The sequence below is a fragment of the Accipiter gentilis genome, chromosome 18, assembly GCF_929443795.1.
Source record: "Accipiter gentilis chromosome 18, bAccGen1.1, whole genome shotgun sequence".
Lineage (NCBI taxonomy): Eukaryota > Metazoa > Chordata > Aves > Accipitriformes > Accipitridae > Astur > Astur gentilis.
The window spans coordinates 21730657-21753543 of NC_064897.1; the positions used below are offsets into that span (position 1 = coordinate 21730657).

A 22887-nucleotide genomic window follows, 5' to 3' on the forward strand; every position below is an offset into this window, starting at 1 on the left:
ATTTATATTAGAGAAACAGAAAACCAGCTATAGAATACACTGAGCTCAGATATACATGGTAACCTGAGGGACAACTATTCACTTTTAAGTAATTTCAACTAGATTCTACTCGGCCTCCTGAGAACTGGTATATTAAGCATGTTTCTTCACTACTTCTGTTTCATGGATGTGCACACACATGCATGCAGAAACAAAAACATTTTCTTTCACATAGATCTTTTCTAGTGGTACAAGTAACTCCAGATTGCTTAGAAACTGAATGAGAATAGGTATAGCACAAAAGCAAGAAATAAAACATCTGTAAGTGGTTGCTAATGCCCAAGAAGCCAAAACAGCAAGCAAGACTCTCATTTTCTCTCCATTTATAGCAGCCAAACCCTTCAAAGGTAAATCTCATGAGATGCGTTGCTTTAACACTTGCCCCTAAGTGCTAAGTATATAACAATAACATACAGCCTCTTCTTGGACTTGAGTTTTACTGGTAGCAGAAAAAAGCATAAGCCTCCCTCCCAAGCTTATCCTGAAAGTACTTCCAAAAAGACTTACTTTTTGAACATAGCTTCCATCACTTAAAGACTACGTTCGTTCAGGTTGCTTACAGTTTCAAGAGCATGAATCTACCCTCCCAAAACACTGAGTTCCCTGTAATCCATCAGTATCTGGGACCTGCTACCTAATTGCCTTGCACAGATGGACTAAGCACAATGAGCTGTGAAAGAGTTATTGGTTGTAATCTCAGAGGTTCCCAAATAATTTTTGTAGAAGTCAGTCATATCTCGCATATCAGTGACAGTTCTGCGAAGAGCAGTGTGTACACAATGTTCATCCAACTGAAACAATTTAAACGGGATTTTCAAAGCCTTTAACAAGCTCCTAATCAAAACTCTTAAATTTAACTACTACGGCCTAAGCTTAAGACATCAGCAGGAATCAATTAAAAGCTTTAGAATGCAAAAAGATTTCCAGCAGTGTGCAGCTACAATGCTTAATGCTTTTCTTGGTCAACCACTGCACCAAGTTTGAAACCTTGTGGAAACCTGGATTCAGGAACCCCCAAATGTCATTACAGCAAGATTTTTCAACCTTTACTTCCTAGTTTCCTGGGGAGACCATATACTGTTTCTAAAACATCCACAGAAGGGAAACCCCTGTCACCATCAAGTTTTACCAGCTACTAGGAGTCTACAAGTTAAAAAAAGAGTAATAGCTCTGCTGCATATAGCTTGTAGAACAAGAAATTCCATAAGGATTCTGAACATGGTAGAAATTCAGCAGCAAACTGAACAAACACAGCTAGTTCAGCTAGCAAACAGTGAATGGTTTTGGCCCAAAGGGTCCAGTTCAGATGATGCCATCTTCACCAGAGCAAGTACAAGATCAGTAGGATCTCTCCTCAGAACGACACAGACAAAACCCTATGCCAGCATTTCACTCAGCAGAGGCCTGAAAGGTTACAGCTGAAAACCACACAAATAAAACTACTGAGATACTGCTGTCCCCCTCTATCCCCCTTTCCTTTCACAGTTTAAAATAACAAATATTCCAGGTAAATGGCTAACATCCCAAGGAAATGAGAGAGAACCATTAAAATTATTGATATTGGTCATCACAGGTATCAGCTTCTATAGTACTGGATTTAATTATTTATTAAAAAGTTTCCATTGCTACAGAAGTGTCAGCTTAGCTCACTCCAGCTTCTTCGCTCTGTGCACACTAACAGTTGCCAGTGTGCAAAATATGCTTGAGGAGAACCCTGCTACAAGTAATACTGGCCTGTACAGTTTGAACCTTGGCATGACACCCATGGGAAAAAAAAAATATATTTTTTTTTTTTTTCCAAATACTACCCAGTATTCCAAGGAAATTAAACCTCTGGTGTAATGGAGTCAACACAGAAGGGAAGAAAGAGGTGCCTACAACTTGTCCTCTGGTCCTCTTTCAGTTTTATTTCTAGAGCTACCTTTGCTACTTGCGGTGGCACACATCTCTGGGGAACCTCTCATTTCGTGGAAAAGTTGACTCAGACTTTTTTCCTTTCCCTTCTTTCTTCTTGCCTCTCCATGGGTATTCAGAGTATCACCCAAACACAACCATCTGCTTCTACACCCACAGAACCCTTCCTGGTACGGGTGTACAACAGACTGTGCGACACCTCTACTCCACTCCAGCACTTGCTAGAAAAAAAGGAGGAGCAGTCAGGCTGAGTAGTAGTGACTGAGCTCAGCTCACCTCCAGCCAACCCAATGCTGAGACCACCACAGCACCACCAGCATCCCATGTTGTGCCCTGTCACCCCCCAGAACATTGTGTGTTCCAGAATTGCACTGCAAAACTGATATATCAACCGAAGCTTTATTTTTCAGATTGCATGTTATGCTTTCAGCATCACAGTCTGTAAGTTTACTGCAATTCATTACCATCTTGAAATCTTGACTTTTTTGGTACAGAAGTGATTGTTTTTAAACCACTGAAACTTTGTAACAGTCTCCCCTAATTCCCAGCCAACGGAGATGAGTACAAGCAGTATTGTATCCTCTTGGTCAGAGCAGGTTTTGTCATTTACTCCAACAGAAGGTGAATGGAGCCAAAGGAAAGGGAATTAAGATTCCATGCTACATGATTAGACTCTATAATGTCATTCTTTTACAGCACATAGCCAGAAGTTTATAAGCACAGTAAGTAACAGTGTGATCTTCCAGCCCCATCTCTGCCCTAATTCAGTTCATAAATCTTGCCTAAATTAACTCCTGCTTTTTAAAGTTTCCAACACACTAGGTTGCTCTATGGTTAATTATTCCTCATTGTTACAAACCTTAAACGTAACTCCTAGTCTAATGTTTTTAAGCTTCAATTTCCACTTACTGAAAATCTTTCCTATCTGGTCCAAGGGCCCTTCCACTACAGAATTTGTATCTTCCACAACACAGAAATCAAGTCAAACCTCCACTGTTTCTAGAACATGTTAACTAGACTGCTTTTTGACATTTTCACCTGAAACATCCTTTCCAAAGCCTCATAGAGATATTCTCTGAACTATCCCCAGTTAATCAATATCCACTCTGAATGGTTGAGACTAGTAGCTACCACACAACAGCCACATACACAGGTAAGAAAACTTCCCAGCTGCCATTCATGTGTCTAAATATTATCCCCAGCCACACCACTGCACAAGTGAGCTCTTCTTCAACAGCCTACCAAACTCTCTCATCCTGATGCATTCCCCACCTGCCCCAAATCACTGTTTTTGAGAAGTTTTTGCCATGATATCAATACAGCTTCACTGTTTATCTCTAGACAAATCAGCTTAGCCTCTATGTGCCATTTGTGTAAAAAAACAAATGTAGCTTCCTACAAAAATTTTATTCAACTTACTAGTGAACAATGCCCAGTACACTGCTAGTATCTGTTCTATGGCATCTTTAAACAAATGGGTTTAATTAGCTTTTTAATCTAAAGCTAATAGCTAATCACAACAGACACCTTTGTGGAATACACTTTTAACGACTCAGCTCCCACGGGGTGCATTACTCCCAATTCCCAACAACATCCCTGCAATCCAGAAAGTCACTTCACATCTCTTTCACACTGCCAGACAAAGCAACATCTCCAACACATTTAATGCACCCTAAACCAACAACATCCTTCATGTTTGCCAAGTAGTACCCTACATTTATCATGCATTGGTTTGGTATATTGTGTGATAATTTATAATAGTTCATGACAGAACTGCAATAATGCTGTTTAAATGACAAATGACTGTACAGAACACTGCCCATAAGATGCTACCCAAGGATTAATCTAGAAGAAAAATACATATGTAGTAGCTGGTGGAGCTGCAATAGCAGGTCTTTCCATAGTCATAAAACAAGAGGTTTTTACTCTGAATATTAAATAGTTGGTTCATAAAGCTGGTCTAAAACAGCTTTAATAGAAGTGTAAAAGTTGTTATAATCTAAAAACTGAATGCTCCTCTCCCCACAGCTGAAGAAGGAAAAGAAAAAGAATAAGTTCCCAGTAATGTTTTTCACTATCATCCAGTTTTAGTAAATGAAAAGTGTTTGTGGTATCTTTCATTAAACACATTAACACTTGTTTCTCACGGCAAATATGAAATTGGATACTGCCAGAGACCTGCACAGGACTCCTTCCCTCCCCTCACCACCATTCTGTTCTACCAATTTTTGTTACTGGGGAATAAAATCACCTAAATAAGGATTTAAAGGGAAAAAAACAACCCTTCTTCCTTTGTTATTAGGGACCTAAAATACCCCAAACCATGACTAAATATGCTTACCATTTTTTACCCTACTGTAATGCCAAGATTCAAGCATGGTCCACTTAATTTCTAGTATGTTAAGCCAATCAACAAAAAGTCTCATTTCCCCTGCTCTCTCTCCCTTCTTATCCAGTTCAGTTCCAGGTTTACAAAACCAGAGCATTTTAGCAACACTCCCCTCCCTCCCTTCATTAAGAAGCATTTCATTTCTAAGAAACAACATACAACAGATATAATCATCAAGAAAATCAAGTTCACTGGAAGACACTAGTCCTTTGCAGAGAAGACAGTTTCCAAAGACTTTAAGTTGGCTAAAATAGCGAAAATTATTTCATTTTAAGCATTTCTGAGGTAAATTACATTGCTTGGAGTGTTAATCTCATCACAATCTGCAGTATACATGAAGTGATATAAACAGACTTTTGCATTTAACCAAAAGGTTATGCCCTCAAGACATTAAGCCTCTAAAAAGCAGTCACTGGTTATCAAATGCCAGTAATATGCCAACATCTGGTCTCATGGGTGCCATAAGGTGATGTTCTTGACACAAGAACGATGTTTCTCTATGTGAAAAATCAGCACCTATATATTTCACTCGAGTTTGGCCTATGAAGAAGAAACCCCTCCATATTAAATGACAAGCCATTGAAACCATTTTTCTATCAAACATCAGGGAAGTCTGAAAGCATCATTAGTTTCATGCCTGCTCTGTAGAACTCAGCGACTGATGAAAAGCACTTTACCACATCAAGCTTGCGCCACAGTTTCCTTACAGAAGGGTAGTAAACCTGTATGCAATCCTTAAATCTTCCTCAGATGCAAGTCATATACCAATATTCCTACAACACAGATATGGGACCATGCAGTGGATTAAAAAGAAAAAAAAAATGAAGCTATGAAAATCTGAATGCTCAATACAGTAACACTTCACAGCAAAGACTCACGTTGGTGTTTCCTGTAGAGGAGGTTCCAATAAAAGCCATCTAAAACATCCATCTAAAACCAAAAAAACTATTTAATAAGAAAATCTAATGAAACCTGGCATTTCCAACACTTGTAGTTTTCTTTAAAATGTCAGCAAGTTGAGATTTGTATGGTGCTCTTGAGCCTCCTGGGTTGGGTTGTTTTTTTTTTCCTCCTTCCTCTGCAAGGGATTAGGAAACTGAGAAGTGGTCAGTTCTGAAACTGGTTTACATAAACCAGCCCTAATTAGAGCCCAAGTCTGCTACAGTCAGCATCATGAGAGAACTTCACATTTCTGAGTATCTCAAAGGCAATTATACTGCTAGACAGAACAGGTAGAAAGACACACCTATTACTGATCTTCAAATAATTACAGAACAGAACCCATGCAAGTTATCAGTGTCAATGAAGTGAAATATGAATAAGATTATATGTTGAAATACTTCTGTAAAATTTTCCTGCATTAGTTCTTAGTGTCGGTGCAAAATTTTATTATTGAAGCTAACTACGCGAAACAGCAAAAGGTCTAAAGCTTTTACACTATTATGTAGGGATATATCAGGAAGTCTGTTTTTCAATTAAAGCCTATTCTGGTGAAAAAGTCATCCTCCATTTTAAGTACCACTGAGAATTGCAACACAGATTTATTTTTTTTTTAATTCAGTCCCAAAGATGCTTTAGAATTTTTAATGCTTCACATGCATGTGATATTTAAATCATAATTAAAGAAACCACAAAAGTGACACTTCCAGCTCCATACAAGATTGGAAAACACAGTCTCTCTAAAGTGACCTACAATATGCACAGCCTCAAATGATCCACTTCTATTAGTTTCTCCCTGATGAGGCTTCCTCTCCCCAAGACACTGTTCCACCATTAAGCCAACAGAAAAAGAAAAAAACGACCCGAGTTCAGTGCCATTTGGCTTTAAAAAGACCACCAAGACAAAAATAACAATGTACCCACTTACTCCATAATAAGAAACACGCTGGCTTATATTTTTCTCTAAAATATTTCAGTATCCTTTTCTGCTCCCAACCCTCCACAGTACCACAACATTCAGGAAGATGCCTGCATTTTCTACTGTAAAACACATTAGTTTGCCTCTTTCCCTCAGAAGGGGCTGAGAACGGACATGCCACCATACTGCTTGTCAACATCCCTGCTGCCCCTCCTGCTCTGGAAGGCAACACAGCAGGCCCTACACCATCAATTTAACTCTTCTGCTCATGGGAAAGATGCCCTCAGTGGCAGCCACCAGCAAGTTCACACTCATAAAAGTTTGCAAAAGTTTGCTGGAATTGATGAGTGCACTCTCTACAAAATATTTTGTCTCCAGTGCTGACACACAGTGTTTCCAAACCCTGTCTCTCCCATGGTAATGTTGAATCAGGCAAGAAAACAAATATTTCCACTACCTACTTAATGCTGAAACCCACCAACTGGAATCTTGCTCTCTTGGATGATGCAGAAAACATCTAAAGCAGCAACTCTTCAGTAGGCTGACAGCATGATATATCATAGATACTTTATAACCTGATTTCAGTCAGCTGCTTGACATTTACCATTTCATATTGGGTCACCCAAATTTTAACTCCTCAAGTTTTCTTGCTTTTCACATGGTCCTGAACAGCCTAGCTTGCCAAGTTAAGACCTCTGAGACCTCTAAACATGTATTTGCATTCACCTCAGGATGCATTTGCTGCCCTATAGACAAGCACAGCTTGTTAGACTGGAATGAACTCATAGTAAGGGCTTGATTTGCACACACAGTAACAGAGGTGGTTTTCTATTTGATATAGTCTAGAGAAATAAGAGAGTGAAAAATGCAATAGCAACACCGGTTTAGCCAGTACCCCAACTAGTCCTCCGGGACTGCAAAGCACAAAGCAGGCACAGCGGCTGTCGTGCAGGGAAGCAAGCAAAAGGAGGGAAGCCTAACGTGTTGGCAAAGCTTGGGGCTTGCAAGGCTACGCAGGGAGAGCGTACGCAGAAACAGCGTGAAGAACGGAACTGAAGCGCTCACATGGGGACTGAACAGTAAATCACTTTGATGGTAGGGCAAGTGTTGAAGCCAGTCCTAAACCAGAAGGCATCAACCGTAAAGAAGGATGTAGGGACCTACTAAAATGCATTAGCAAGAACAATAGTTCTCCAAACCTGTCAGTTATAAAAGTGGAAATTCTTTATCTAGACAAATTATGGAGCTTAAACGTTCTATACGAAGTATAATATGACTGAAGACCAAGGAGACATCTTAATTCAATCATTCATATGAATATTTGCTTAAAGATTTTACTATGTACTCTGAGTTGAACTACTTAAAAATACGAAGATCCACTTCCCTTTCAGAAGATAAAACTTCCAGAAAGAGCAACAGTCATATAAAAACTACTAGCGAGTTCAAACGAGAAAGGAGTTGCTGTTAAAATGAAGGTTTCTCAACAGTAGAGGCTATTTAAGATCAAGCAAGTTCTAATCCAGTTGCTCCTTAAATTAATTTCAGAGTAAAATAGAGCTGTGGTGCCATTCTGTCAGTGGCAGCTGTGTTTTGAAAGGTTCTTGCCACTCCCTTACGTCCCCAGATACTCATTTCTGCACTCCAGAGGTGCCAATACAATTGTTTGCATGACTGTGCTCCAAGTTCGGGTTTCAAGACCTATCCCATTTAAAGGAGAAAACACAAACCAAAACAGTAAACATATCCCAATAAAGTACTCTTTTAAAAATACAGCCTATACAACAACCATCCAAAAAGCTGAAGTCACAAGCTAGGAGAGAAGTAACAGAAACATCTTAAATTGGATTTCCCCTCCATGGAATAACACAGAGCCACAGCTTCCTAAGAGGGAAAATCATTCATGTCTGGCAAGAAACCGCACTCCTGCTTTCTTCCTCCTCCCCTTTTTCCAAGGCTTCCCTTCCCCAACAAGAAAAAACCCCACCCATGCCTAACGAGTTCTACTCTCCTCCTTAAGAGCTTGGAAGAAGTATACAGAGTGCAAAACCAACAAAAGCTGGAATCACATCTTTTTTTCTTTCTGGTTTTCAGTAGGAGGTAAGATGCAACTCCCTGCAACTTTCACTCCAAACAGAAATGTAGCAAAGAGGGTAGAATATATGGGGGAAAGTAAGAGGAGCATTGGGGAAAGCACAGAACAGAACGTTGATACCTTTTTAAAAAAAAAAAAAAAAAAAATCCCCTAAAAGGAATTTATTCCAAGAGGGAAAAAAAAGAGGAAGGAAAGGATTTGAAGTTTACTATGTTGGATAAAAGAAACCATGTTACGATGTTTTTGAAGTGAATTTCTTGGTCTTGTGTCTCTGTTTGAATAGGTATATATTATGACAATTCAACATTCCAGACAAACAACATAAAACATTGATATGAAAAAAGGCTGAGCTCAGAACACTAGCTTTGACTCTGTTATTGTTGTGTCTTCCAATTCAATATACATAACACCTGCTGTAATGTGTAAAAACAGAGGAAAATCTGGTGGGTTTACTTGTTTAAAATAGAATTTGGTTGCTTCCTCAACAGCCCACTTACCAAAGCATGATTTTTATTTAGAAATGTGCCATTTTCCATAAACACCAAAGATTGCTCTGAGAAGGTCTGCAAGACTTTTTGGATGGAAAACAGGCTATTGATATGACTGTCAGACTACATCATCCCAACGCATGCTACCCTAACTCAATTACACAGCCACTGAACAATTTCTGCACGCACACAAGTGTTTAATAAAAAAAAAAGTATTACACCTACCATGTTCTTTTCAGCTTCTCGAATACAAAAAAAAGTCCTGCACATTGAGAAAAAACAAACCTGTTCCCCCAAAAGACTATGAACAGGAGTGTAATTATGAGACATACAAGACATCTACTGTTAATAACATATCCCATTGGCTTTGATTTGTGTTGGATATTCTTTCATGAAAGCAAATCAGCAAAATACCCAAACATTCTTTTTCGATAAATAACTTTCAACCAAAACTCCTATTTCAATATTTTCTTCCTAGCTTGAGATAAGAGCTGCAATTTAAAAGCTCTAAATTCTTTAGACTACAGGCACAGGATTTAATTCTTGACTCGACTTAACAGTTTTACCTACAACATATTTGAAGCAGCAAAGGAATCCAGTCCCAGAAGTTAAAAAGGATGCAGTAATGCTGTTTCTCTTACACTGCAGCAACAATTCAGGAAGCATCAACAAGCTTACAACTTTAGAAAGTTTCCAGGCAAGATGAAGTTAGCACAATAAAAACACTGTAGTTTATAAAGATAGCTAGTCTAACAAGAGCTTTGATCATTTGGGTTCCCCATCTCTTAAGCTTCCCGTAGCAACCTGTTCTACTTCTTTCCTGCTGACAGACTATGTTCATGCCCCTTTACATTACAATAAAAAACCACTTCAGGGCATTGTAGAATTACCAGAGTAAACCTGTATTAGATTACTGTATGATGTAGCTCCTAAGGTGAGCACAACAGAAACAGAACTTGAGGAAGAGGTCCCAATTAAACTCTGGGAGAGTTCATACAGCCAAACTTGCACAGATAGTCTTCAACCCTTTATGCATTCTTCAATCATGAAAATAAACAATCTCATTTAAAGTTTTCCCCTCATCTCCCAAGGGTGGGAAAAAAAAAATAACCCAAAACAAACAAAACCAACTAAACAAAAAAAAAAAAAAAAAAAACAAACACAAAAACACCCAAACAACAATAACAAAAACACCAAACCAACAAAACCAAAACACACATACTAATACATTATGAGCACAAACCAGTACTACATGCCTGAGCTTACATGCATGTTCCACAAACACCTGCTGTTTTGGGTGGTTGCTTTGACTGCCTATGACAAACTATATTTAACATGCACCTGTGCTTTTCACCTGTCCTCCTCCAAATAATTCAATCCACAAATATTGATCCTAAACATTCAGAAAAATTCCAATAGCTATCATTTTAATTAATTCATTACTTCCATTCTACTGGTAAAATTGTCTTTTTTTCTTCGAACTCTCTCAAAACTAAAAGCAATAAATCTCAAAATACATCCTCATAAAAATCCAAGTCCACAAATTCATTAGAAATGTAACTTCTGAAATATGAGAAATGTAAGGAGGATCTTTAAGTATTCACTCAAATCAAAATACTTGTCTTCATAAACCGTATTATCTGTTGCACCTGCACTTGGAAGATTTAAAAATTCTCTATTTTTCTGTTTTTGAAAATATCTAGAAAGCTATTTAACAACATATTTACAGGAAACAAGTTTTAGATATGACCTCCAGGGTTGATACTATTTAGGAATGAGGGAAAGTACTGCAGAGTATTTTGGAAGTATCTTACCTTAACGACATGAATATTTGTACTGAATATATGTTACAACATAAAAGTTGCATTCTGTTCTTCAAGGGTGTATTTTCTTTCCCAATATAAAAGAATACAACCATGCTAAACTGTCAGTGTAATCTCACATGTCAGTAGCATGTTTTAATGACGGGTTTGGCTCATTCAAGAAATACATAAAAACAACTAATTTGACTGTTGGTTTAGTAAATCTGAAAGAACCTCTAAGATTTCTAGAACTATCTTCACCTGACCTCAGTGCTTAACAAACTTCACACACAGTAAATAGCAGCAGTAAATGCTAAAGAATCATAAGGATTAATACTCCAGTACAGAAACTATGTTTGGTTTTGTTTAAGTTTCCATTGCTCCCAGGATTTTAAGATTATACTTTCAAGTGACACTACTTGGAATCCAGTCAATTTAAAAAGAAGCAAAATGGATTTACATTCATTTCACATTCCTCAGCTATCCTAATCCTTCTGACAATTTTTACAGTTTTAAGAACCTGGCTGCAGTAGAAGCAGCAAAGTAACTACTCAGAGAAGAAAAAGTAAACAGACAAACAATTTATTTCGTCGAAACTTCCTTGCTTGTACTAATACTGCATAAAATATTTCTTGACAAAACCTTGATTACTATGTTGATGAGCATTTATGTAATTTTTTTAACCAAGTTACTATAAAAAGCACATGCACTCTGGAAAGACAAAGGAAAAGCTTTTTTTTTTTTTTCTTCTTCTTTCAGACTGGAACAAATTACATCTTCTAAAAGTTGAATGTCAGTGGCTGGAAGCCCAAATCTGTTTCATCTTTCAGCATAAGGACAGGAAGTAAGGTCACTGTCAGCTTCTAATTGAAAACATCGTCAAACCAGACTTCTGCTCTAGATCAGGATTTTGTTCTGTGACATGCAATTTCTATCCCAATATATCACACAAGTTAGTCCCAATTCAGCACCAACTCCAGGTTTAAATACAGACATCCACTGGAGAAGTTACTTAATCAGAATCCAGTGTAGCTGATAAACAACCGTCTTCCTCCTACTCAAAAAGTTACATGATATTAGCCTAGAGGGGTCTGCTATATAAATGCTTGGAGCTTTGTCTCCAAATAATGCTGAACTGAATCATCGTGGCTTTGTGGCTGAGCAGTGCTCACTGCAACCTGCATACATTACGTGGAATTTATTTACAATAGAATTACAGGCCAGAGGAAAAGGTGAGACAGGCTCGACATCTAATCAAGTTCACACTCAACTAGAAGAAGAATAAACAGTCCTTGCACCATGCTGCAGTATCAAACAATTGCCTTTAAATGAGGAGAGAACTTTCACTTACAGAGTATCCACAAACTAGTTCCATACACTATTGGCTGGAGAGCAAACAAAAGGAGACCCTTCCTCTCATGTAAGAAATGATACCAGTTTGATTTTCTTACTCAGTATGAAAACACTCAATAGGAAATTCAGTCCAAAATGGTGTGAATTAAGAAAAAAATGAGCTGAAAACAAAATCTGTAAGTGTATCAATACTACTTCAGAAAAAACATCTATACCTGTATTGTCTACCTGTACTATGTGACCATTTATTTTCAGGTGCATTTACAGTTCTCAAATATCTCTTACCAGGCACACAAGAGTTTTCTACTAAAACTGAGCCAAGCTACCCCTTTAGAAAATGCCCTATGCAAGTGCGTCGGTTTCTTCTGCGTAGCTCAAGGGCAAGCTCTGAAGAGAGGATGCTCAAGTCAAATACACAGTGGAGCCATGAAAACCTCCAACTTAACCAGTATCAAGCAGCCCTCTTCTTACCACAGCACTTCTCAGCCTTCCATCGTCAATACCCTAAGTCCATATGCCCAGTTTCACCCACTCCTACAGCAGCCCTAGCTCCTAGCGTGCTGTTCCTTATTTCAGTATCCTCCTGATCAAAGTTCCCATCCTCCCTCTCGCGCTCACCCTGCCATACCAATTTCAGATAAAGGGCACAAATACAGCTCCCCGCTGTCTTAACTGTCTGGAAAAGCTTTGTCAGGACACACTCACTGCAGAGCTGGGAAGCACCGCACACACCTGAGCAGCAGCCAGCAAGCGCACAGCTCTGGCCAGGACATCCCCGCTGCCCTCCCAGCGGGTACCAGTCCGGCCAGGAAACTCGGCCACTTCCCAGTCACCAGGTGGGGCACCTGCTGTTGCTCAGCTGCTGAAGGACAGAAGCTTTGCATTCTCCCTTCAACCGAGACCCCAGCCATGTGCTGCAGTACGTACAGCACAGGCAACTGAAAGATTTGGTCTACTGCTACGTATTTGCTCAGTCTCCCGATTATCTTGCATTGCCTAGGAACTCTTGCTTCTACCATCCCTCCCTTCGCTAAGGGCAAAGGTAAATCCTAAATTCTGTGCCAAGATGAACAAATTCCCAGGCTGCCCAACTATATACATTTCATAGAAATATCAATAAAGTGTTTTGAGCAGTAATACTGCCTCTCTTTCCATCCCACCTATTAGATATACAAATGCTAATAATTCAGTTGATGAATAAAGGTAAGAGATGCAGAATCACATCCACACCATTTACTTGTATCTGTCCTCTCAGTGATAATCTATGCAGTACTGTAAAATGCTTCAGAAACTGAACTTGCACAGAGACTAACAAAAAATTAGTGTGTTCCTCCTGCCCACTATTACTAAGGAAAAAGTCACTATAGCAAGGATTACAAAATATTATTTGAAACCTTACAAAACTGTTAAGCCTAAAATCAATCATTCAGAAGTTAGGAAGTATCATTACTAAGGCTACCTGTGAAATCCTAATTTAGCTTTTCCCTGCATAAACATTATGACACAGTATTTAACAATACAACCACAAATTATTTCTTCACTTGAACAGCACACCAAAGTTTTCAGTAATGAACAGGTATTGGCCCCAATGTTGCAGCCTGCACATAAATTACATTATTTGTAGAATCTCACAAAAACAGAATTGCAAAATATTTCAGGTCTTCCATTCCATCCTTTTATACTGCTGTGGAATCGCTGTTGCAATCCACTTCTGTTAGATCATTATACAAGCTGTTCTTACAACTCCAGTGGCAGATGACATTATTGCCCCAAACCATGTATTTCAGGGTTTTATTATCCCCACTGTTAGATCAGCAGTTAGAAAACCTGTCTTGTTCACTGCAATTAAAGTATTTTACTTCTCTTACTCAACATAAACAACTGTTTATTCCACTTCTCTTTGTATTTATCTTTTGCATGTTTGAATAAAGTCCTGTCGACCTGTTTTTCTGTTCTAGATTCGGCAACCCCAGTATTTCTGTGATCTAACCATCTCCAGTAGCCTGTCTCCTCCTTGAAGGACAAGGTCCCAAACTAGACACAGCATTCTAGCTGGAGCTCTTCTGCCACTGAAGAGAACAAACAAGGTATTACAGAGGATATGCCAAAGACCATAACCCACGTGTTCACGAGATCCAGCACCACTGTGATCCTGTTGAATCACATTGTGTTTGTGATCCACAATAAACACCAGATCCCTTCATACAGCTCTGTTGCATTGCCTATTCCCCGTCCTACAGCTGTGCAGGTTTTCAGCCCCATCAGTATGATACTATTACGCACATGCCTTACTGAAAAGCATCTGGATTTTCAGGCCCTTTTTCTATATTTCCAGCATTCCTCCCTCCTCTTCCCCTTACTTGCTGGTGAGTTTAGCATCTTACTTCTATTTCAAACCACAAGCCCAGACACACTGTCTTGACTAGATGGCTAAAGCCAATTCAAAAATATACACAGGGAATGAATTCATAGAAGAGAAGCCTCTCTGTATCAGAGAGGAGAATGGAATAGGACTAAAAGGATTAGAAAATAGTTTGTGTGTGAAGAACAAGCAGGTAGGGGATGTAGGCTGAAACTGCTAAAACTGAAAGTGAGCAACAAACATCAGCAAACAAATATTAGTACATTTTATGAAGATTTGATTTTAAAAAAATCAAACAAAATCCTACTACACTTTGATACAGCATAGTACATCTTCCCATCTACAAGGCTAGTTAACTCTCACTAAAAAAGTCTTAATATGGTAAATACATACTGTTACACCACCACTTGTTACTTTTATTTCCTTACAAATAGTTTATTTCTTACACTTCTTTTCTGTGGATTCAAGTTTGGTAGACTGGTTTATCATCCACTGGATCTTTATGATTCTAAAGACAAGAGTCTTTGGTTTTCTGATGAATTTTTCTTTTGTGCTCACTGCTATTGCATCTGAACACTTCATACTATTTTGAAAATCAAACAAGAAATTACATCTAAGAAATTACATTTTACAACTGGTAAAACTAAGAAACAAGGTCAAATTCTGAGTGCCTAATTTGAAACATTAATGAGTATTTAGAATTACAGACACAACATCTATTCAAGAACAGCTCCCCTTGACTTTCGGCTGAGTGCTTGCAGCTGCATTTCTGCAACACAGATCCCAGAGGTCTCATGTCCGGTAAATGAGGAACACACAGCTAGTGACCACCTGTGGGAAGCTTGGTTTAAGCAACTTGCTCACATCACAAACTCCGCAACAGCAACACAATTCAATTGTCTAGGACAGCATTTAACTACATTAACAGTGAAACCTTTACTCAAACTTCCCTTTCCCTCATCTCACTGTGGTGGGTTGACCCTGGCTGGAAGCCAGGTGCCCACCAAAGCCGCTCTATCACTCCCCCTCCTCAACTGGACAGGGGAGAGCAAAATATAATGAAAGGCTCATGGGTCAAGGTAAGGACAGGGAGAGATCAATCGCCCATTACTGTCACAGGCAAAACAGATTCGACTTGGGGAAAACTAACTTATTACCAATCAATTAAGAGTAGGATAATGAGAACTCACCAATTCTTAAAACACCTTCCCCCCACTCCTCCCTTCTTTCCAGGCTTAACTATACTCCTGATTTTCTCTACCTCCTCCCCCCACAGCAGCACAGGGGGATGGGGAATGGGTGTTATGGTCAGTTCCTCACACGTTTTCTCTGCTGCTCCTTCCTCCTCAGGGGGAGGACTCCTCACTCGTCCCCTGCTCCACCGTGGGGTCCCTCCCATGCGAGACAGTCCTCCACAAACGTCTCCAGTGCAGGTCCTTCCCACGGGCTACAGTTCATGAACTGCTCCAGCGTGGGCCCTTTCTACGGGCTGCAGTCCTTCAGGCACAGACTGCTCCAGTGTGGGTCCCCCACGGGGTCACAAGTCCTGCCAGAAAACCTGCTCCAGCGTGGGCTCCTCTCTCCACAGGTCCACAGGTCCTGCCAGGAGCCTGCTCCCGTATGGGCTTCCCACGGGGTCATAGCCTCCTTCAGGCATCCCCCTGCTCTGGCGTGGGGTCCTCCCTGGGCTGCAGGTGGCGATCTGCTCCACCATGGACCTCCCTGGTCTGCAGGGGGACAGCCTGCCTCACCATGGTCTTCCCCATGGGCTGCTGGGGAATCTCTGCTCTGGCACCTGGAACACCTCCTTCCCCTCCTTCTTCACTGACCTTGGTGTCTGCAGGGCTGTTTCTCTTACGTGTTCTCACTCACCTCTCTGGCTGCAGTTTCTGTGCTGCAGGAACTTTTTTTTCCCCTTCTTAAATCTGTTATCACAGAGGGACTACCACTGCCGCTGATGGCCTTGGCCAGCAGTGGGTCCATCTTGGAGCCGGCTGGCACTGCCTCTGTTGGACTTAGGGGAAGTTTCTAGCAGCTTCTCACAGAAGCCACCCCTGTAGCCTCCCCACTACCAAAACCTTCCCATGCAAACCCAATACACTCATTCATTTCACACCTTTGAACATCTGCTACAAAAGGAGCAAGAGTCCCATAGATAACTTCTGCATTTGCTATCCAACACCCATATCTCCTCAGAGCAGGATCCGTTTTGTACACTGAATGCAATGAGGGTCCTTTCTGCGTGTGGGTACGTGTATGTACAGATATTTACACGCAGGTGCCTATATAGCTACAAATACAACCTATATGGATATATACTTTGTGATCATGTGAGTATGGCTGTACCATAAGCACAGAAGTAGTTTAAAACTGTACAGGTTATTGTAACATCAATATTTCCAACTTGTTGACTTCCACCTTTGCAGTCTTCACATGCCACCACAATTTCTGTGGAGGAGATTTTCTCGTTTTTAAAACAAACTCTGAAATATATTTTTGTCACAAGGCTGAAACATGCACATTCACGAAATGTTCAAGGAGTAGCAGCAGATTATCGTGCTCCTGGGCTGAGAGGAGAAAGGGGCCAATACTCTGAAGCCCTGGGTTCTGTGCCAAATTCTGGAGAATGTGTCCCAGAGCAGTGGGCATACACCTCCCTGTTCCTAAATTCCAAGCTTGATGCTTTCAGCCACATCTCTCCCAGTCTTGGCTCAGTCCCTTATCTTCCCTACTTCTGATTCTTCCTTTCAACACTATTTTCTGGAAGTTTATTTTCCTTTTTTAAACCGAATCCATCTGTGTTTCCCAGTGCGCTTATCCTACTACCAGGCTGCACTGCTTATTTCTTCTAGGATTAATTTCTGCATTGCAGTTTCCTCATCCACAGACCTATTTCCCCACTCCTGACCTAAAGTCTTGCCTCCTAGTCTTTGTGCCCTGCCAGCTCCAGTTTCTTTCATCTCACAAACCCTCTTGCAATTTGTGCGTTTCTTCCCCTCCTACTCCTACAACTCCCAGGTTTCTGCACACATCTCATCAACGAGCAGAACAGTGACTGGAGAAGACCCATGGACCCTTCTCTTACTCCTGCTGCCTAACTAAATCCGAGTCCCATGCTTGCTCCTTCTGAAAGCCTTCTCTCTGTCTTCCCTCTTGGGCCTAATGCAATCAAGAACCACCACATCACAAGGTAGACGCCCGAGTTCCACTAAAGACAGTAAAGCAGTCCATTACATAGCACAGACGCATTCTTAAACAAAAGGCAGGCAGGTGCCAGGTCTCAGTCCTGAAGCTCAATCCGCTCCTACTTCTGCAGTGGTTTAGACAGACTTTCACAGAGAAGTCCAATATTCCACGTATCATTTTGAGCTACAGGAAGCACGCTTAGTACATCTGCCCAGGTGGCACATATGTGCCCTGGTCAGTATTAATAGGTAGGTGAGGTTCCGTGAGAACAGGCTATATCCATCTCTGTTTTAGCATCCACGTCTGTTTTAGCAGACAAAAAAATGCATCTCTATCACAGCCATGCGTGCCTAAATTTGGTTGTTACAAGCTTTTGAAAAAAACCACTTTCAAAGCAGCAGCAGAGAAAACATCCCCTTCAGAGCAGACACAATCTGCCAAAGTTTAACTGCATGCTCCAAAGCATAAGGGTATTAAAGTTGTTCAGAAAAGAAGCTGGCAGAACCAAAAGCAGAAACCATTGTTTTCCTCTTGCTTCAACATCAGAAGTAGCTGAACTCTTTCAACTGACATTTTGCAAAGAAAAAAAATCTTCAGCCCATAGCAAAATGCACAACTTATAAAATTTCAATTGAAATAGTTAAGTTTGTTCTGAACTCCACTGCAAAGCAGTATTGTTTCTTACAAGCATCTTATAACATCTTACAGCTTTAATAAGAGCTAGCACAATCAGCCCAGTCTATCATTTTCCAGTATTTATTCTGTGCATTTTACATGCAATTACATTGATGTAATCAGTGATGTGAGTACTGCTGGTCACTGGTATCTTTTCCCCATCTCATGTGTTAGGAAGAAGACCCCACTAATCCATCGCTCTTCGGAAAGTTTTTCCCTTAGTCTTCCAAAACAGCTGTCTCCAATAACATCAACAGCTGAAAACACAGCACATACAGGGAGTGTCAATCAAATTTGTTATTGAGCTCATGTGTGTTTAGCAACCACTAAAGAAAAGCACAGAAATATATGACTTTTAAAGGGATAAAAAAAAGACATCATATCACGCATCTCCAGAGTGCAAAACTGGCCATCCTGACAAGTACTCCGCAAAAACGTGATTCTTGCCCATGAGCCAAGAAAGAAATTAAGTCTGCATTGTTCATTTAATGTTACCATTTGACTTAACTTTGGGGTACTATGACAAAATCTAGAATACAACTTGTGCTATTTCCTGATGTTTTTTTACTTATACATAGGTTCCCACGACACACTCTATTTAATAACTCTTATGCAATTAGTGTTATTCATGCTGTATGCCACAACAGGCCAGCCTGGAGACATACTAGTAGTTAAGGACATCATCCGTAATGACTCTTACGCAATTAGTGTTATTCATGCTGTACACCACAATGGGCAAAGCTGGAGACTCACTGGTAGTTTAGGACATCAGCCATAAACACATTTACTTTCAAATGAAGGAAAGCCATGTCTCCCACAAGCTGAAGCGAGGCTGTATTATTAAGAAGTCTATCCTGCCTCACTTCTCTCTCAAGCAACTCCCCTCCCCACACACACATTCTGAATTGAGAAATAAGAACTGGGTTGTCAGAACCTGCCACTTACCACAATCATCAGCTTCCCAAGACCTCTTGGAAAAGATTTGTGCTGCAGCAAGAATCACTGCTCTTTAATGTGTCCAGTGCATGAAATCTATTACCCAAGGTAGGTCAAAGCTGTTAAACCCTACTTTGTTAAAGGCATGCTATATTTCAACTCCCAGCCCTGCCCGAGAAATCCAAGACCTTGCTTCACAGAAAACAAACGTCACTCACAAAACAGACACAACTGAACAAAAAGCTGCACTGTCCACTAGCTTGTTTAGCATTCTAACTTCTTGAAAGAACATGCAAACAAAAAACACATTTCCTCTGGCAAGACTACAAGTGTAGCTTGTAGACACGAGGCTGACATAAATAAAGCAAGCACAGCACAGAAAAGCAGTCTTAAAGGGAATCCTCCAACCATATGGGTCTTCTGTGAAAATGAACTGGAAGCAAGCTTGACAAGCTGAACTGGCCACAAGAGACACGATGCCAACTCAAGTGTCTGCAACACACTCATGCAATTAAGTTGAATAAACAATATCCTGCAACTGTCCCATAAGGCAGCTACATCTGATTCCTTGCCTGACCTCCACAACTTCTCTTTGGTCCTTGAGTCTCTGAGGAAACTCACTGCAGACTTTTCCGAGTCTGGCACATAGCTCTCCTCTCTCCCATGAAAACAGCGCAGCAAGACAAGATAAATCCTCCTGATTGTCAGTGCGGGAGTTGCACAGATTGTGCAATGGAACAAAAGCAAAAACACAGCCTGGGCTGAGCAGTAAGACGTTCACAGAGCCTGACCAAAGCCCTAGTTCACAGAGGTGCTCAAATGCATGCCTACCTTTAGCACACTAGCAGCCTATCCACATACTAAGAGTTCAGCATCTGCTTAATTGTGGAAGCTGAAGCCCTGATTCAGCAACATGTGACTTCAGTGGGAGCTGGATCAAGCATTCCAAAACCCAAGTTGATTTACTACTAAATTTTCTTAAGTACTGACATTCACTTCGCTATTTCAGCTGCAAGCAAGTGGCTCTAACAGCCATTCCACTCTTACTGTATGCCTCTTCTGCATAACTCAACACTGTAGGAGCTTGTTCTTACTGTTCCTAAACTGGTCAAGGCCAAATGGCACTGAAAAGCAAATGAACTGCACCCAAGAGAGATTCACAGGGAGTTGTAAATCTGTTAAGCAATTAAGTGAATGTTGTCCAAGCCTACTGCTTGTATGACCAGTACACATCTCTTCTGTTTCACACCACCCATCATACCATCAAAACACTTCAAGGCTAAAGAAAAGATTAGGACAAAGGCTGTGTCCTAATTTTTTAAACATTATGGGCCCAAGACAGAGAAATCGCACTCTTGTCATGCTTTTTAATAAAGCATTTCACCTTAACCGAAAAGCAAAATATTCTTGTTCTCTGCAACCTGCAGTCTTTAAATCTCTGCAATCAATGGACCATTTCTGATATGCCTATGAAAAGCATCCTCTGAAGAGCAAGTTTGCTCTTAGTGTGCTGAAGTTCATTGTACATGATTCACATGCCCAGTGGAAAGAGAAAACATAGAGGACTCACAAATCAAAACAGCTTGAAGGCTCCTGCCGTAGACTGAGCAGGAAAGCATCACTTTGGGCGAGATCTGTTGTCTCCGAGTGCTCTCTTCCAGCAGCCCAAACACCGGCTAAGTTACATAATATTTCTACTGCTGTTTTTAAGTTATACAAGAACGCACAGCAATCACACAAAAGTTTACAGAAATCCACAGCAATATTTAATTAAGAGCTACTAAGTATTAGACAAACAATTAAGCAAAAGCCTTCACTGCCTATGAAAATCTAGAAAAAGAAACCCAGCCATTCCATGAACCTCAAAGAGGCAAAAAACCCCAAGCAAATCTCCAGCTTACAAACCTACTGCTTTGCCACTTCCTATTTGTATGCAAAGCCTCTTCTATTTAAGAAGAAGAATCTCTGAAGCTTACTAGAAATTATCAACTTTTGCCTAGGCTGGAAATGGAACATCTCTTGTTGGCTAAAGGGAGCTGGAGCAGAGCGTAACTTCCCTGAAAACCTAACCAGTCACCAACAAAACACAAACTACTTCCTGAAGTGGAAATTAAGTATTATTAAAAAGATAAGCATGTTTTATAACACCAAGGCTTCTTAAGCACCCAACAATAATCACCACAATTCTCGTGTTTAAATAAGAGTCAACACTAGTTGGTCCACTTCATGAAATGGGTTAATGCAGGTTCTTATCATTTCTACCACTTATCAACAACTTACTGATGTTGATAAAAATATTACTTTATACCTGTTTTCTACCAAAAAAACCCACCGTATGGTCACAGCAAAATTGTCCCTTTCTATGAAAAGGTAGCTGCATTTTTTTTTAAAAAAGTATTAAAGATAAACCACAAGGTGCTATGGGAGCAGAACCGAACGAGACATCTTTGTGATTAAACTGTCTGCTTAACTAAAGACTAATTTTGGTGTCTAGAGCCACTAGAGAAAAGAGAGAGAAAAAAAGGGGGGTCACCGATTCCTGGCTATTTTGAAGTGTCTACCGAACACACCACTCCCGGAAGCCCAAAAGGTCTCTCCACGCACAAGTCGTGCCCCGGCTGTGCCTGGAAAGTAGCATCGTGCCTTTGGAGGGGCTCCCACGCTTCCTAACCTGAAAGGCAAAGGCGAACCAGGCTGCCCTGCACCCCGCAGGTGCCACCGCCGCCTGACAAGCGGCACCCCCCAAACGCCCCGGGCGCTCCGAAAGCCGCAGGCGGGGGAAGAGGGGAGCGGGCGCCGGGGGACCACCGCTCCGGGGGACCACCGGCTCGCACAGAACACCCCACACCAGCCGAAACACCGGGTCCCCCGAGAGGTCCGGGACAGGGCTGCCAGCAACACCCCTCCCCACACCGCTTCTCTCCTTCGCTTCCACGCAACGGCTCCAACGCCCGCTCACACACACACCCCCGCCACGGGGGGGGGGGGGGGTCGGGGCTGCCCACGGCGAAGCCCCCCGGCCCCACGCCGGAGCGGAGGCGGTTTGGCGGCGAACAATGCGCGCCTTTTCTGGCGGAGCTCCCCAGCAGCGCCGCGCGCAGAGGCGGCCCCCGCCCGCCCCGCCGCATTGTTACCGGCGCTGCCGCCCCCCCCCCCCCCCACACACCCCCCACCGCCCGCACGCGCCCGCTAACGGACACCGGCGCGCGGGGCCGGCTGCCCCTCAGCAGCGGCGGCCGACACCCTCCCCCCCCCCCCCCCCCCGCCGCCCCCCAGCCCCTCACGGCACGGCCCCGGCCCGGCACACCTGCCGCGGCCCGGCCGGTCCCGCGGGCCCCCTTTGTTCCCTTACCTGAGGCGGGCGAGCCCCGCAGCGCCGGCACGGCGAGCAGCAGCGGCAACAGGGCTGGCAGCGCCGGTCGCCACCGCGCCGCGGCCGCCGAGGCCACCACGAAGCGTGTCATCCCCTCCATGGCACGGCACGCCGCGGCCCGGCGTCAAGTCATCGCGGCGCCCCGCGTCCCGTTTCCACCCCCCCACCCGCCCCCCCCCGCGGGCTGAAAGGGCTGGGCGGGCTCGGCGGCTCCTCCCGGGCGCATCCACCGGCGGCGGCGGGGCTGGGACGCCCGGGGGCGGGGGGGCCTCCGCAGCCCCCCCCCCCTCCCCACGCCCACCCCGTGAGGAGTATTCACGGGGGCAGCGCCGCGGCGCCAGCCGCCTCCCAGAAGCGGCGGGGCAGGAGCGGGGCAGCGGGGCCCCGCAGGGCTCGCGAGCGGCTCGGCTCGGCCGCCGG

The 22887-nt window shown here is 42.2% G+C and overlaps 1 protein-coding gene across 4 annotated transcripts in view; it reads right to left on the minus strand.

The window, feature by feature from the left end:
- The window catches only part of KIAA1549 (KIAA1549 ortholog), a 152090-nt gene extending 129506 nt beyond the window's left edge, over nucleotides 1-22584 (minus strand). For all 4 annotated transcript variants that reach the window (XM_049822188.1, XM_049822185.1, XM_049822189.1 and 1 more), the window contains exon 1: nucleotides 22447-22584. In XM_049822188.1, the coding sequence (XP_049678145.1) occupies nucleotides 22447-22567 (121 nt within the window). In that variant the 5' untranslated portion in view covers nucleotides 22568-22584. The remainder of the gene's footprint in view (nucleotides 1-22446) is intronic.
- Nucleotides 22585-22887: the final 303 nt, after the last annotated feature.